The sequence below is a fragment of the Fukomys damarensis genome, unplaced genomic scaffold (assembly GCF_012274545.1).
Source record: "Fukomys damarensis isolate Sample0158 unplaced genomic scaffold, DMR_v1.0_HiC HiC_scaffold_9, whole genome shotgun sequence".
Classification (NCBI taxonomy): Eukaryota; Metazoa; Chordata; class Mammalia; order Rodentia; family Bathyergidae; genus Fukomys; species Fukomys damarensis.
The window spans coordinates 10795828-10811162 of record NW_022900921.1 but is presented as its reverse complement, the minus strand read 5'-3'; the positions used below and the strand labels follow the sequence as shown (position 1 = coordinate 10811162).

General features: G+C 49.5%; 1 protein-coding gene across 1 annotated transcript in view; it reads right to left on the bottom strand.

The window, feature by feature from the left end:
• Window positions 1-1379: 1379 nt before the first annotated feature.
• Nipal4 (NIPA like domain containing 4) overlaps window positions 1380-15335 on the bottom strand; it is an 18494-nt gene continuing 4538 nt past the window's right edge. The window contains exons 4-10 of the mRNA XM_033761767.1: window positions 15320-15332; window positions 11989-12228; window positions 8761-8817; window positions 7513-7603; window positions 4990-5150; window positions 3931-4538; window positions 1380-2617 (exon numbers count right to left, since the gene is read on the bottom strand). Of these exons, the coding sequence (XP_033617658.1) occupies window positions 2573-2617; window positions 3931-4538; window positions 4990-5150; window positions 7513-7603; window positions 8761-8817; window positions 11989-12228; window positions 15320-15332 (1215 nt within the window). The 3' untranslated portion in view covers window positions 1380-2572. The remainder of the gene's footprint in view (window positions 2618-3930; window positions 4539-4989; window positions 5151-7512; window positions 7604-8760; window positions 8818-11988; window positions 12229-15319; window positions 15333-15335) is intronic.

Below are 15335 nucleotides of genomic sequence, written 5' to 3'. Positions count from 1 at the left end.
TTGACAACTCTTTGTGTGTGTGTTTCATTATCCCACTGTTTGGGCCAGATATCCATGACTTTACACCTCAGAAAAAGTTCTCACAAGGACCCCTCCGTCCAGACTCAAGGCCATTACTGTAGACCAGGAACCACCATGAAGCCCCATGTTTTCCCGTGACCAGTAGAGGGGGCTGTTTGTCCTTGCACCTGGATAGGTCCGGCTCTGGTTTAATTGGGTCTTGGATCATCAGAAGCCTGAATGATATTGAGATTTTCAGATCTGTTTCTTCTCCTCCCCCACTACTGTATTTAGAAGACTGCTTTGACCCTGTGTTCACTCATCTTATTGCTAAGGATGATGCTAGGGAGAGACTTGCCCAAGATCTCTGAGGCTGGCTGGGCAGGTGTAGCCAGGGCCAGGCCATGTGTGCCAACTGGTACCAGAGCCTGTGTGGTAGAGAACACGGCTCATATCAAATCCACCCTGATTCTCACTGAATCCTCACCTCATTTTGAGGTCATCTGAGGAGACGGACTACTGATAGCCCCGAGAGGAGCCAACACTTCAAGTTCTACATTTGCATAAGGCACTACAGCCATCTAAACCCAAATGCTTTTACCACTGACGAGATTAGACCCTACCCAAACACCTCTGCCTGCTTCACAGGCCATTCTGATCCCTCTGGTGGCCAGTGTCTGTGCTGATGAGGTCACTCACTGGTTAGTGGTCTAATCCAGAACGTCTGGCCAGACAGACCTGGACTCACATCCTAGCTCTGCTACTTAAAAGATGCATGAGCCTAGATAAATTCTAGAATTCTGAGTCTCTTGTATACAAATGGGGGTAATATTTAGACCTCCCAAGTGTTGGAGGCTCATTTCGCCAGGGAAGTGCTGATGGAAGAAAGTAAATGAATAGGTGGTATCTAGTGGGAAGAGCATTGAGAGTTTGCCCCAAGGCAGGGACTGAGAGACCCCCGCCTCCTCTCCCCCTCCTCATTTTCTGTTTCACGCCCCAGCCACAGGTGAGTTTTGCTCTGTCGCACACCCCCTCCATTACTTGGCTACCTTGCTACAGGTTCAAAGCAACAGGGCCAACTGACCAGGAACTGGAATCCCCAAGATTGTAAGCCAAAATAAGTCTTTTCATTTTATAAGCAAATCATCTCAGATATTTGTTATGGTGATAGAAAGCTGACTAATGCAAACACCTCCCTCAGAAGGCTGTAATGCTGAAAGAGGTGCTCTCTGTGAAGGCACTCCACAGAGCCCGCCAGACTGAGAGCTCAAACTGCACCAGGTTTGTAGGATGATGCAAGGATGTGGCTTGGGTTCAGGGATGGTCCCCAAACTAGGGGTGGTGGGATACGCCCACAATCCCAGTCCTCTGGGGGGCCAGGCCAGGAGGATAACAAAGTTGAGTCTGGCCCGGCAACTTAGTGACTTAGTAGGACCCTGTTTCAATATTAATAGAAAGTGGGCTGTGGATGGCCTGTGGAAGGCTCTGGGTTTGATCCCCAGGATTGCAAAACAAAACAAAACTGGTCCCCAAATAACTCTGGACAAAGAAGGACCGTTTAGAATGGAGTTGTTCCTTCATTAAAAGCCAACAGATTTGTTTTGAATGTCATTTGTGTACTAGGTACCGAGGGTAAGCAATGAACCAGGACAAGCTCTCTTGAAGTTTACATTCAGATGAAGATCACAAGGAAATAATGTAGTATCAGATTATGCTTGTAGGGGTCAAATACAGTGTTTTGGGGAGATACACTGTGTGGTGTTGAGACTGCAGCCTTGGAAACAGAGAGCAGCTTCATCTCCTCCTGGCTCGGTGACTGACCCTGGCCATTTATTTAACTCGAGTCCCTTTCTGGTTATGGATTAAGAAATATTATCTACCTTGGGAGTTTGAGAGGCATTGAAGAGACAATTCACACGGAACACCTACTATTCCCGGAGCCTGGCAAGGACTCAGGGTTTAACTAGGGAGCAGTCGTCTTTGGTGAACTCTCCTAAACACAGCCAGTCCCACTCTAAGTGGCCGCACAGCCACAGAAGATGCTGGAGGGCTTTTCTTGGCAGCCCTGTTTTCAGAGATCAGGGACTGGTCTCCGAGCACCAGAAGAACAAGTTTAACTGTTACGTATTCACAGAAGTTCAAGGCACGATGTCAAATAAACATACTCTGAGGTTTGATTCGTCAACCCTGCAGTTCACACTCTCAGGGCTCTCAGTTTACTGTCATTCGTGAGATCTGTAGTGCTGCGCTGATATTAGTCACAGGCAGAAATCACATTCATTAAAAACTGGGGAGAGCCAGGGATTTCCATCAGCGCCTCACAAGCACAAGGTCCTGAGTTCAATCCCGGTACCAAAAACAAAAACTGGACAGTTGAAGCCGTAGATGCAGGGAGCCAGAATGTGGATCCCCTGAGCCTTTGGAGCTCCAGGGCCAGCAGGAGAGGCGGGGACTTGGCCACACTTAGGGCACGAGATGTGAACACTGAACGCAGACAGGGACTCGTGTGAGGGTCTCTGCTTCAGTGTAGGGCTGAGGATCTATTCTTTCCTCCCTCTGATGAACTGGCTCCTTAACGTCCCTTTCCGTGGTCCTTGTTCTCTTCACGCTCTTGCAGCTAGAAAAGGGGAAGGGGTAACAATGACATCTCCTCAGCTGTTCTTATTCTGTGGATGCCTCTGGCCAAATATGAGGGGACAAGGTCCCTAAGCAGTGGTATTGGGTAAGTCCTGGTGTGCTGCTTCCATGTGGACAGCTCATCGGTGGAACTGGACACACAATGGAAAATCTGGTCAACAGCCACCAGGTATGCTATGCCAAGCCCACACCCTACTTAGTCACCGAGATTCACAGCTGATCCCACTGGCCAAGCCTCAGGGGCTACAGCCCAGAAATCGCTTTATGCCTGGGTTCCTAGTGAGGCAGCCCCGATTTCCAGAGAGCCTTAACTGCCTTCTGCTGAGCCCCAACTCCATACCTTATACTTTTCCCCACCTTCCCAAATCAAGTTGTGGTTGACCCCTTGTAGATGAGGAAAGTGTGTCCTGCCAGATTCCAGCTCTACATTGTGGGCACCATTGAGAGCAGTGCACCTGCTATTCTCTCTCTGGAGCAAGGCAAAATGGGATGGGTTTGGCAAGCAGAGCCTGACCGTGAGGGCTTTGTTACAGTTGCTGTCATTGCTGTTTTGAGTTGTAGGGTTACAGCCTGCCTATCTCAGTGACTGGCTCCTTGGGATGTGCACTGAGAGGGAAGGGGTGGCAGGTACAGTGGAACAAGACACCAAGATGCTGGTGGCCAGGCCTGCATGCTTGGGAAAGGGCTGGGTGAAACTGCCCTGAGACTTCAGGTGGCTTTCACAGTAAGAAAATCAGCTGGGGTCCTGTTTCTGTTTCCAACAGTAAGTGCCAAAAGGCTACTTTGCATTGCTTGTGTGCCCATGGACTCCAGACAGGATGGCTAACAAACTGCTCTGGACTTCTGGGAGCCAGAGCTATTGCATTATTGGGATAAGGAATGGAGACTCAGTCTCGGGAGGAGAAATGGTCTGAAGGATTTCCTGATGCCCAGACTCTCAGGGAGTTCTTGGACTGTGCTACATTCAACAAGTCATAGTACTATCCTCTCCTAATAACATGGATGGTGCAGAGAGAACCAGTGGGAAAGAGGCCCAGGGTACATGTTGGCTCCATTGTCACCGTGGTCACTGAGTCTATTTCCAAGAAGTGCTGTGACTAGCACTTATTGGGTAGGGAATTTTTTTCTCCTCACAACAGTGATGAGGTATAAATCAACGTGTCCCGAAGACACAGCCCATGGGCAACAGTTGTGTTGAAACAGCCAGGTGGTTCTAAACTTGAGTTCAGGCTGCACCATCAGCCCCATCCTCTCACTTGTGTATTCCATGCTTTACGAGTGGATTATAAATACCTTGGGCTTCTTTTCTGGTGATGGGGTGCTGGCGAGTTCTATATTGTCCACGAGGATGTTCTTGTCTTCCAGTCTGATGACGGTGGGCTCTGGGGCAGGAGATGGGGTGGGGTTTTTGTGTGTATGGGGCAAGTTGGTGCTACTGATATCCAAGTCTTTGAAAGCATGAAGCATGAACACAGCCAACATGATGGTGACAAAGCCGGACAGGGTGCCCACAATATCCACAGCGGTCATACTGTACCACTCCTTGAACAGGACGATGGAGTTGGTAACAACCATGCTAGTGAAAAACACATAGTAGATGGGGAATACCAGGGAAGTATTAAAAATGTCCAGTGCCCTGTTGAGGAAGTTGACCTGAGTGCTGAGGCTAAGTGCCAGGAGGAGGGACAGAATGTAGGGCAGAGGGTGCCGCACAACTGGCAACCCCTGAAAGAAGTTCCTAATGGTGATGCCCAAGCCCTTGACAGCAATCACAGAGAAGGACCCAATCACAGAGCAGATGATGATGTAAATGAGGATATTCCTTTGTCCATAACGGGGGGCGATGATGAAGATGAGGATGAAGCAGGACACCGTCAAAAGCACAGCAAAGACAATGAACCCTGCAGGAAGGGAGGGACACAGATCACTCCAGCTGTGAAGCATGTGGACAGCACCTAGAGCCCAGTACCCACAAGAAGGGGAAGCAGCTCTCCATTTGGACAAACTCGGGTCTCCATTCCAGCTTCGAACCTTTAAAGGACTTCAGAAAGTTACTGAACACCCAAGACCTCAGCTTCCTCATTTGTAAAAGAGGTCCAACCACGGGATCCATGCAGGGCTGTTTTGTGACCCTTGATAAGGAAAAGCATGTAGAGCCGCTCCTGGAGCATGCTAACAAAAGAAAGTATTTTTGTGCCTCGGGCGAGGAAGCCCGTGCAGTTGCCTTGCTAACTCATACCAGCCCTCTGACTCCCTTTCTTTAGCTTGCTTTGTCCTCTGGGCAGCCCAGAGATGGTCAGACCTTCAGAGGGTTCCCCGTGTTTTCTCCTCCCCCTGCTGCTTGAAGCCTACCTGTGTCTTTCATCTTGGAAGCCAGCTCTACGACAGTCGTTACGCTCTCTTCTTTAGGGGCGTGCATCACCATCACTGTGCTGCCAGCCACACAGATGGCACAGCCCAGCTTCCCCAGCAGATTCAGACTCTCTCCCAGGAAATAGGACGACAGCACGGCACTGCATGTGGAGATCGGGAGAAGGCCGTTAGGACAGCGCTGGCTGTCCAGCGTCTTGCAGAGCCATGGGGGCTGGAGGGGAGCACTCAGAGAACAGAAGAGCGGAACTCACTACTCTAATTGTGGAAGCTTCCCACCCACCACGCCCCAGTGTGTGAAACAGAAACTTGGTTCTAGGAGATAGTTACAGCGCGTGCTGTATGAATAGAAATGCAGGTGTGCTTCTTTGATACCAAAAGCAGCCCCAAACTGAAGGGGTAGAAGAACCTTCCAAACTGTTCTCATCTAACTTCCATCCACAGAACAAACTCCCTTTGTATATTCTGGGGAGGTTCTCTCTGGTAGCAGGGAGCTCACCCTTTTAGAAGCCAAGTGAGCATAGCGTAGGCTCACACTAATTATTTGCCAAAAATACACCACCTGGCAATGTCTGCTCCTTGTTCCACTTCTTCTTGGTTCATTCAGGATGAATCTACCACATGTAGGTGTCAACATAAAGAACCTCAGTGACAATTATAGCTGCTCCACCTGGGGCCTGCATTGCCTACCTGGTACTGTGCCAGAAGCTTTGCGTGTATTATCACACTGACACCTCACAGCTCTTGGTGAGGTAAAACACACTATTCCTGTCTTACAGATGAGAAAACTGAGTCTCACAGGCATGAAAATGACAAGGTTGTGGAACTAGTAAGCAGTGGAACCCAGCTGTGAGCGCCAGTTCAATTTCAGTATAAAGCCAGAGTGTTTTCCTCTACCCCTCACTGAAGTCAACCCTTGTGACTTCCTTGAGTTATCACTTTTCTGGGCACAATACCTCTAACACCTTGGTGATGTGATTTCCGCTCTTCTTACATCCTCAAGGTGAGCCAGTAAAGGTGAGGGAGGGAATGAGGGAAATCGGGCAAGCAGGGTGTGACCCATGGGCATGCTTCTTCTTCTTTACAGAGGTGATATTAGTTTAGGGTAAAATCTGCTGGTTGTCCTAGGATCCAGGCTGCCTCAAAACACTCCTGGTTCAGGGCTTCGTGAGAGGGGACACCGAGGTCTAAACTGTCTTATCTATCTCCCCTCTTCCTGTCAAAATGTAAACATGTTTCACCTAGCGTCCCATTCCAGAGAGTCTGGTGGCATTTTCACAGACAAGGATGACACATCAGAGGATTCCAGGCCTCTCCCAACTCCCTGGGACTGGGAATTTGTAAACATCAGATGTGTGATAATAGTACCATAGCCACGTCAGCTGTGAAATCAGCTAGGCCAGTTGTATAACGTGCGTCATGGTTCTACTTGTTTTCCGTGTAAATGTTACAAAGTTGTCAAGACAGCAAAATAAAACTGAGGAAATTGTGGGTATCCGGGCATGGTTGGCAGGGATTTACCAGAGTTCCCAGATTAGCCCCATGCCCAAAGCCTCCGATAGATGGGGCTCTGAGCCCCCATAGAAGAGCTGACTCTAAGTTGAAGCTCAGGGGCCTGAGGACAACGTAGGTATCACATTTAGTTGACTGGCTGCAGTTACTAGGCTTGGAATACGGGGCCTTGTGTGTGCCACACAAGCCATCTGCTACAGGGCTGCACCACCAAGCCTGGAATCAGTTATTTTAAAAACTATTAATCATCAATTGAGTGCTCACTGGAGAGACTGCTTGGCATTGTGATAAGCATCCAGGCCATGGTATCAAACCATCTAAGTTGGAATCCTGGCCTGGCCACTCGGGACCTGCTTATGGTGGCCAATTTGCTTAACCTCTCTTGCCGTCACGTGAGAGTGCCATAGGGATTAAACGAGCTGCTCCCCAGAATGCATTCTAACATTCAGCACACTGCAAGCCCTTGACCTGTGGCAGCTGTGGTCACCCTTTGGTGCTGGTTCTGTACGAAGCACCTTCTGTGGATGAGCTCATTCCATCCTTGCAACAGAGCCTCCCGTCAGGGGTTACTGCAACCCCATTTTGTAGATAGGGAAATGGAGGTTAAGTGACTTGCCCATGACATCATAACTACTAAGTGAGGATTAGAACTCCTGTAGTAGAAATCTGGGGCTCATGCTCTTAATTTGCAACCTTTTCCTAATGAGACACCAAAATATTCACATGCGACAGTCAGCCTGGGGGCAGCAGAAGCCCTACTACTGGTTTAAGCTTGGCCTGACCCTCTACAGTCCACGAGCGAACAGGATGCTGGAGCCAGTGGTGGTGAACAATCCAGATTCAGAGCTCTAAACAGCACAGTGCCTCTTTCTAGGGGCTGACACTGACCTTGGTGCCGGAATGCCAAGTGGCAGTTAATTCCAGTTGGTAATTCCATGCCTTGACAAACTGAAAAGAGTAAAGAGCCAGTGAGGGCTACGAGGTGACAGTAACCTTATGAGGATGCTTAGTGCTCCCAGCGGCGTGACAATGGTTGCAGGTGTAAATGCGTAGGCTCCGAAGTTGGCAACTTCTCCAGCAGCCACTGGAAAATAAAGGAAGAAAAGTGGCAACTGTGACTCCCAGGAACCATCCCCATTCTGGATGAGTCTGTGCAGAGGCTACTTCATTCATTATGCAACCATCCCCAGAATCGCAGACCAGCGTTCCTTAAAGTGCTGAGCCTTCACTCTCTCCTCGGACAGTCTGATCAGAAGGTCAGCCCCAGACCCTCCCGACCTCCCATGTTAAAGACAGTAAGGATGAGTCACACGAGATGCTTATGGGTAGAAGTCTTCTTGTTCTTCTTGTGGCTTGGTTCCTAGTCCAGGCACAGCTAAGTATGTCTCAGGAACTGTCCGTTTTGTTCTCTACTTTTAAGGTGAGCTCTAAAAAGGGTTAATTACCAAGTAATGAATGTTACATCTATTGATTCTCTGGAGAGCAACTCGCCCATGGACCTCTCTTTCCTGGGGGACCTGTGAACAGTCTAAACTGACAGGCACTTGATAGGAAAGTCTGACATTCCCAAGGCGCATGAACTCGGCTCACTGGGTTTCCAGGCTGCAAATGCCTGCAGATGCCTTTTCTTTCTAGGTGCTGGAAAATAATAGGAAGGTCACCCTTTGAAGGCAGATGATCACTGTGACAGCTCCACCTAGAACTAGGGTCAGACTCTGACTTAAAGGGGTTATCAGTACAAAGTTTCCACCTAAAAGAACTAAGGGCAATAGCCAGAAAGGGAAAGTGGAAAGTGGAAGAAATATCTGAGTCCCAAATCTAGGCAAAGCTTAAGTGGCAGTCAAGCTATCAAAGAAGGCCAACAAATTAAATGCCCGTGGAAGGAAAGTTGCCTTAGAGTCCTAGCTTCTACCATGTAGAAGTAAACGGGGCCCCTGCCAAGAGGCAATGATATCACTGCACTATATTTCAAGGAAAGTTATGAGAATACACCTGTGCCATTATCGGCTCTGTGCAAACCTCTTTGGGGTAGATGTTTCATGGATGAAGCCCGACATGGGGTTGAGAAAATGATCTGAGATGAGAACAAGATGTCAAGATTATCAAAATTTTTCCCTAGGCATCTGGACTTGCATTCGTACTTTCCACATCAGAAGCAGAAATGCCTCATCCACTCCCTACTACCTCTCCATTCCTGCTATCAACAGTCCACTGTTATTAGTAGGAAGAGAACCCACTTACTGGTGAGAAATCCAGCCCACCACATGGTGTCCTTCAGATAGCCATAGCCTCCGTCCACTGTGGGAAGGAATTGACAGGAAGTTAGAAGTTGGCCCTACTTTCCCAGGCTCCTTTCCCAACAACCTTCACTCCTGGACCGCTAACCATTCCCCGGGGCTTGGTTCTTGGCCCTCTCCTCAGGAGGTTCATCCACCCCCAAAGTTTTAAGTACAATCTCTTTACGATGCCCCTGTTTCATATCTGTGGCTTGGATTTTTCTCCTGAGCCTAGAGGTAAATCCAGCTGCTTACCTGACACCTCTTGAACTTCTTGATTTCTGCCCTCAACGGAACTCTTGATTTTAAATGTTCCCTACCCACCTGCCAAACGAAACTCAGGATGGCACCTCCATTTATTTAGTTCCTTAAATCAGAAACCAGGGAATTGATCTTGACCCTTTTCTCTCCCCCTTCTTCTGCATCCAGTCTGTCCTGAAAATTCTGTCTCCAGAATGCATCTCACATGTGTCCACACTACTTCCTTGAAGGCTCTACATAGCTTCTGTGGTCCAGATTGAGGCGAGGACCTCATTAGTGGTTATTCTGGTTCTACTCTTGTCCCTCTAAGAATTCATTCCTTTCATAGCAGCCATTGGCCTTTTAGAAATGTAAATCATACATTGCCACTTCTCAGCTTGTAGCTGGCCCACGGCATTTGATTTCTCTTAGGATGAAGACCAGAATCCTTAACAAGTCCTGCATAGCCTTGGCCCTGCTCATCTCTCCACAGTACCTCCTGTCACATTTCTGTTTTCCTTTAGTGCTTCAAAAACAATGAGCTCATTTCTGCCTCCAGGCCTTTGTGCATGTTTTTGCTCACACCCAGAATGTTCTTCCTACCATGGTTTGCCCCAATCCACACTCACTCTATAGGTCTGGTTTGCACGCCGCTTCCCCTAAGATGCTTTGTCTGACTCACTATTTTCCTTTAAGATTCTTTTTCCCAATCCCCAGCCCTTCTCCTTTTGTAGCAATTATCTCTTATAATTTCAGTTATCTTCTTATTTTCTGGCATTTCCTCCACTGAAATGGAGTTCCACAAAGTCAGGAATTGTGTGTGCTTTGTCGAGGGCCTGGAGCATGTTCAGTGATCACTAATATTAGTGATAATGACAAGGGACGGACTGGAGATGGTTCCGTGAAATTGAAAAATCAGAAGTTGCTTTTGGAGAAGGCCCATTTTCCCAAAGAGAAGACACTTCATTTTCATCAGATTCCTAATGAGGTCAGAATCGCCCCTACATGTTAAGAACTCTGACAACAGCTTGCTCTTAAAGTTGAAATCACAGAAGTTCCTAAAACAGCAGATTGGAGGTAAAAATGAGTTCTAGGCAAGATGTCTTTATAAATGGTCAGTAATAGATCTCCTGCTCTCCTCTGAGCATAAGCAGATATTTTCCTGGCACTATGACAAGTCTCGGGCCTTTCACACGTATTCAGAAGTAACACACAAAGCCGCAGGGACCACCTGTCCCTCCCTCTGTCCTTTTTACGGTACACGTGGGCTCTGCCAGCCTCGCTTAGGTAAGTGACACCAAACCCTTCCCAGTGGTCCCTCCATGCCAAACACCTTTCTAGACATGACATGGTTGAGCATCCCTAGGACAAGGTGCTCCAGAACCCCAGACCTTTTGAGTGCTGACCTCACATGTTAGCAGAGAATGTGGGACTTTATACCATGACCAAATTTATTAGACATATTATATAGAAAAGTACCTCCAGGCTATATGTGTAAGTGTACATAAAACACGGTGAATTTCCTGTTTAGATCTGGATCTCATCCCATAAAATCCCCCCCACCATCTGTACAGTTTCAAAATCTGAAAAAGACCCAAATCTTAAGTACTTCTGGTCCTTCTGGTCCTGAGCATTTCAGACACTCAAGCTGTACCTGTCTTCTGTAACTCTTAAGGCTCGTACTATTCCTATACCCATTTTAAAGATGAGCAAACCAAGGCACAGAAAAAATACTTTTCTTGCCAGGATCTGTCACCAGGAATCGAGAGGCTAGAATTGAAGCCCGAGGGCTGCTTCCATGGTGTGATATCTCTGAGAAACATTCTATGAACTCATCCCAACTTGAGTGCATCCTCTTCCCAAAACCTGTTCTCTGCATTCTCCATCCCAGAGAGCAGCATCATTTTCTCCCTCGTTGCTCAAGTCAGAAGTCTGAGTCTTCCTTGACTCCTTTATACCCTGCCCTTGTAGCCAGTCACCATCAAAGCAAGTAAATTCCACCTCTGAAAAGCATCTTTGGAATCCACCCCTTGTCTCAGTGCCATTTTTCAGGCCCAAGTTCTATCTTCTGGGTCACATAATTGGTTCCCTACCCTCCAGTAGGGAACCTCCAGTGCCCTACTCCAATCTTCACCTAGGAGCCAAGGACCTTCCAAATCCTAAGTCAGACTGTCGCGTTTCCCTGCCTAAAACCACTCACTTGTTTACACCTGCAGTCAGACTCCACTTAGAAGACCCTTCATGGCCTTCACCTCATCTTCCACCCTGCTGTGCTCCAGTGAAGCCAGACAACTTTCAGTTTCTAATGTCACCTGCGCCTCTTCTCTAGGAGCCTTTGCACCTGCTGTTCCTTCTACCTGGAAGACATTCCCCTGGACCTTGCTCTCTCTTCCTCATTATCTCGATGTTCCACGAGGACACGCTACCCGTGTCCAGCCTTGTACGATTCCATGAGCAAGTTCTTTTACACATGCACAGGAATTGTTTCATGAATACATATCCTACTTTCCAAACAAGCAAGTCCCTGTGGACAGAGACTCAGTAACTGTTGGAGCCCATGGGGAACACAAATGGATAAGGGAGGGCTCACAGGAGTCCGATGCCGTTGTGGGAAGAGAGGCCTCTGTGCGACCATTTCATGGGAACCCTTGTGACTTCTCTGTGATGACACCTCTGGTGAGAAGTACAGCCAGGACTAGGTCTGGAGAGTCTGATTTTCAGTCCCGAGGCTCCTCCCTGTCTGTACACCAATGTGTGTATCATGAGGTTCTCAGGAAATCTGAATTATAGAGAAGGCTTCCTGCTGGCAGGTGGATTCTCAGCACGTTGACAGTGAGTCTTTTGTGCACACCTGAGGCCACACACTCGACTGCAGCCCAGGCCTCTGTGAGGGAAGCTGGCTCAGGCTTTGCTGACCTGTGCCCTGTCCTCCCCCATTCCCCAAGGAGCCTACCAGCCCGCGTGGCCCCGCTGGTCACCAGTCTAATGAGGCCCTTCTTCTTGAGGATGACACTGCTGCCGATGAGAAAGCAGGACAGGAAGGCCAGGCCCAAGCCGATGTAGAAACCATAGTTCTTTCTGATCCTTTCCTGCCAGGTGTCCAAGGTGGCATTTTTGGGTACCTCAGGGTTAAGGCCAGTGACGATCTGACACAGGACTTCTTGGGAAGAGCAGTAGAGGCTGATCAGGGAACCTGCATGGGAAACCATGGTGAGAGTCACTCTGGGGATCTGTGCACGCTTTACAAACACTGTAATTGGCTTCTCTTTCTGACCTCCATGCTTCCATTACTGCATGGCTCCACCTCAAACACTGGACCTCAACCTAAAAATAATCTGGCTAAGCGCTTTATTTGTATAAACATCCAATTTTGACAACCACTTGTCAAATAAGTGATGTCTCTGATCCCCATTTCACGGGTGTGGAAACAGGAGCCCAAATGATCTGATTTCAGGGTTTCAACAGGTAGCACTGATGCCATACATACCAGTGAGTGTCCCTGAGCCCTCCAGAATGATGAAGTCCATCCTCCTGTTCTCTGCAGGAATTCCCCCTGAGCCTAGGGGCATGCCGGCCTCCAATAGCTCATAGTCCCACCCAGGGCCCTCTTCACTTCCATCTCCCTCAGCTCTAGCTGCAAGGGAGGCTGGTCAGAGGCAGCCTTAGCGGGTGAGGCTAGACAGTCCACAACCCCTGTGTAGGGCTCAAGATGACTGAGTAGTGAGCCTCCTGCTTGCAGGAACTGACCATTCTCAGGTCTTACTTCTAAGCCCTTTGGAGCTTGCAGTCAGTGACTGGAATCTCCTTTGGGTTGCAAAAGGATTGGTTTCCTCTCTACCCCATGTAGACTCTGTCAGTCTGTGTGATTTGCCGTCTGTGTGAATCTGCCCTCATGGCCCAGAACCAGCCTACCCTTGCCTCCCTATCTGGCATAAACACCAGCAATGGTAAGGGTGAGCCTAGGCACCAGAGGCAGACCCTCAGTAAAAAACTAAGCCATGTGATTTCCATAAAACATTACAAAGAATAACCAACCACCCTCCAGTGCTACCACACACATGGTCCTGTTCTGGAGTTTTCCGCAAGGATTCCTCACAACCACTCTATGAAACAGGCTCAACAATCCTTTCCAGGTCTTTAGTTGAAGAAAGTGAGTTCAGTAACCTTCCTAAAGCTAGCTGGTCAGTCAGTGGGGAATCCAGAATTAGACCCCAAGCCACTAGATGCCAGAGCCCATGCTCATAATCACCACACACACTCCAAGAAAGCAGGCAGCAAGCGGGAAGGAGGCATCATCTGGCCTCCTAAGGGGCATTTTAGAACATGAGTCTGTTACCAACATTTACAAATTGTGAGCATTTCTATGAAAATTCACATTAGGGACCATATTTTATAAATCAGAAAACAAGGCAGGCAACCAATGGCTACAGCTGGGCAGTGGGTGCCCCTTAGACAGTATGGGTCTCTGCAGTTCCTCAGTCTCTTGAGTTATTTGTAGGCATTTAAATTTGTGGCCCCAGGGTGCAGAAGGCCCTTTCATGCTGTGTGGCACAGGGTCCAGTGCCAAGGAAGTAGGCCTGGACCAGGATCTCTGAGACCAAGGCAGTGCCTAGAAGGGCCCCAAAGTCCAAGGCCAGGCAGCTCTGGGTTTGGTAATGTGTGCAGCACAGAGTGCCATCTTGGTGGAACAGAATAAGAGTAATGCTGGCCCTTCTTCCATGGCATAGAATCACTTAAAAACACAGCTGGAAGAGCCCTTAAAAACCAGCCAGGCGAATCCTCCTACTTCCAGCTGGGGAAACAGGCCCTGGGCAGGGAAGGAACTGCCTTGAGTCACACAAACGCCTGGTGGTAGATATGGGTCTGGGTCCACCACCAACATCTACATGTCTTTTGCAATGGAAGACCCACCTTTCCAACACCCATGTCACAATCCCCGGAAGATGAGACAAGAAGCCATCATCGCTTCCCTAATCAGACTGGTCCTGCAGTGCTCACTCCTGTTCCTCCAGCCCAGGTCTCCTTGCCCAAGAGGCTGAATGAATCTGGGGAGTTCCCTGAGCCCAGGAAATGAGCCAGAGCCTGGGGGAACAGGACCAGGCAAAGCCAAGCTCATTCCCACACCCTTCCCCGGCCCCCTGAAGGTGTCTCTCTGGTAGGTGGAGCCAAAGGACTCATGGGAAGCATGGCTGCCCCTGGGAGGCCTGTAGCACCCAGGAGTCCAGCGCTCTCCACTGAGCCAAGTCCTCTCCCTACAGTGGCAAGAGAGGAGGCTGATGGGCTTCATCTGAAAAACAGGGGATTCCTGTCTTCTCGCCCAGAATATGCAGAGAGAACACAGTGTGCCCAGGGAGAAGGGGGAGGCTGAAGATGGCTCAGGAAATTGGCCAGCTTGGAGAGCTTCCCTGGAGAAGTTGGAGAAATAAGGTCAGCCCACAGGCTGTCATTCCAAGACCAGGTGGGAAAGGGGAGACCCCAGAACATGGGCTGAGCATGGTAGTACAGGTAGTCCTAGACCCAGAGCCTTGTCTTCTAGTCCATGTGCCCACAGAATTGTCTTGAGCAAGTTACTCACCTCTTCAGGGCCTGTTTCCTCATCTCCAGAACGGGGTTAGTAAAATCGTAACTCTGCCACCTTGTAGGCTGACTTCAAGAATTAAATGAGATACTGCTGGGTGAGAGGCCTAGTCCACTGCCTGCTTTGTTGTCAGAACTCACCAAGCAGCCTAGGATGTTTCCCTCCTTGTTTAAAATGTGTGCAGGTTTGGGGGCCCCCTCTGTCCTGGGTAACAGACACAGCCACATCCGGGCAGGTACCAGAACCAACAGTAACTGCACACTAACCCGAGCCCCCCACTTTCCAGGCCGCCCTTCTGGTCAGTAACACCCCCTACCCGAGGTTCCCTTTCCTCCCTCTCTCTGCGCTCAGCCACCCCAGCAGCGAAGGTGGAAGTGAAGCCTAAGCGGGGGACTGATCCTCAAAAGCGGTCCGAGAACCGAGCCACCCCAGCCCCCAGGATGGGAAAGGAGGGAGGGAAGGCGCGAAGCCGGAGCCGCCCAGGCCCCAGCCCGGGCCGCACGCACCGTTCTCGCAGCTAGGTTCCCTTTCCTCCCTCTCTCTGCGCTCAGCCACCCCAGCAGCGAAGGTGGAAGTGAAGCCTAAGCGGGGGACTGATCCTCAAAAGCGGTCCGAGAACCGAGCCACCCCAGCCCCCAGGATGGGAAAGGAGGGAGGGAAGGCGCGAAGCCGGAGCCGCCCAGGCCCCAGCCCGGGCCGCACGCACCGTTCTCGCAGCTCTG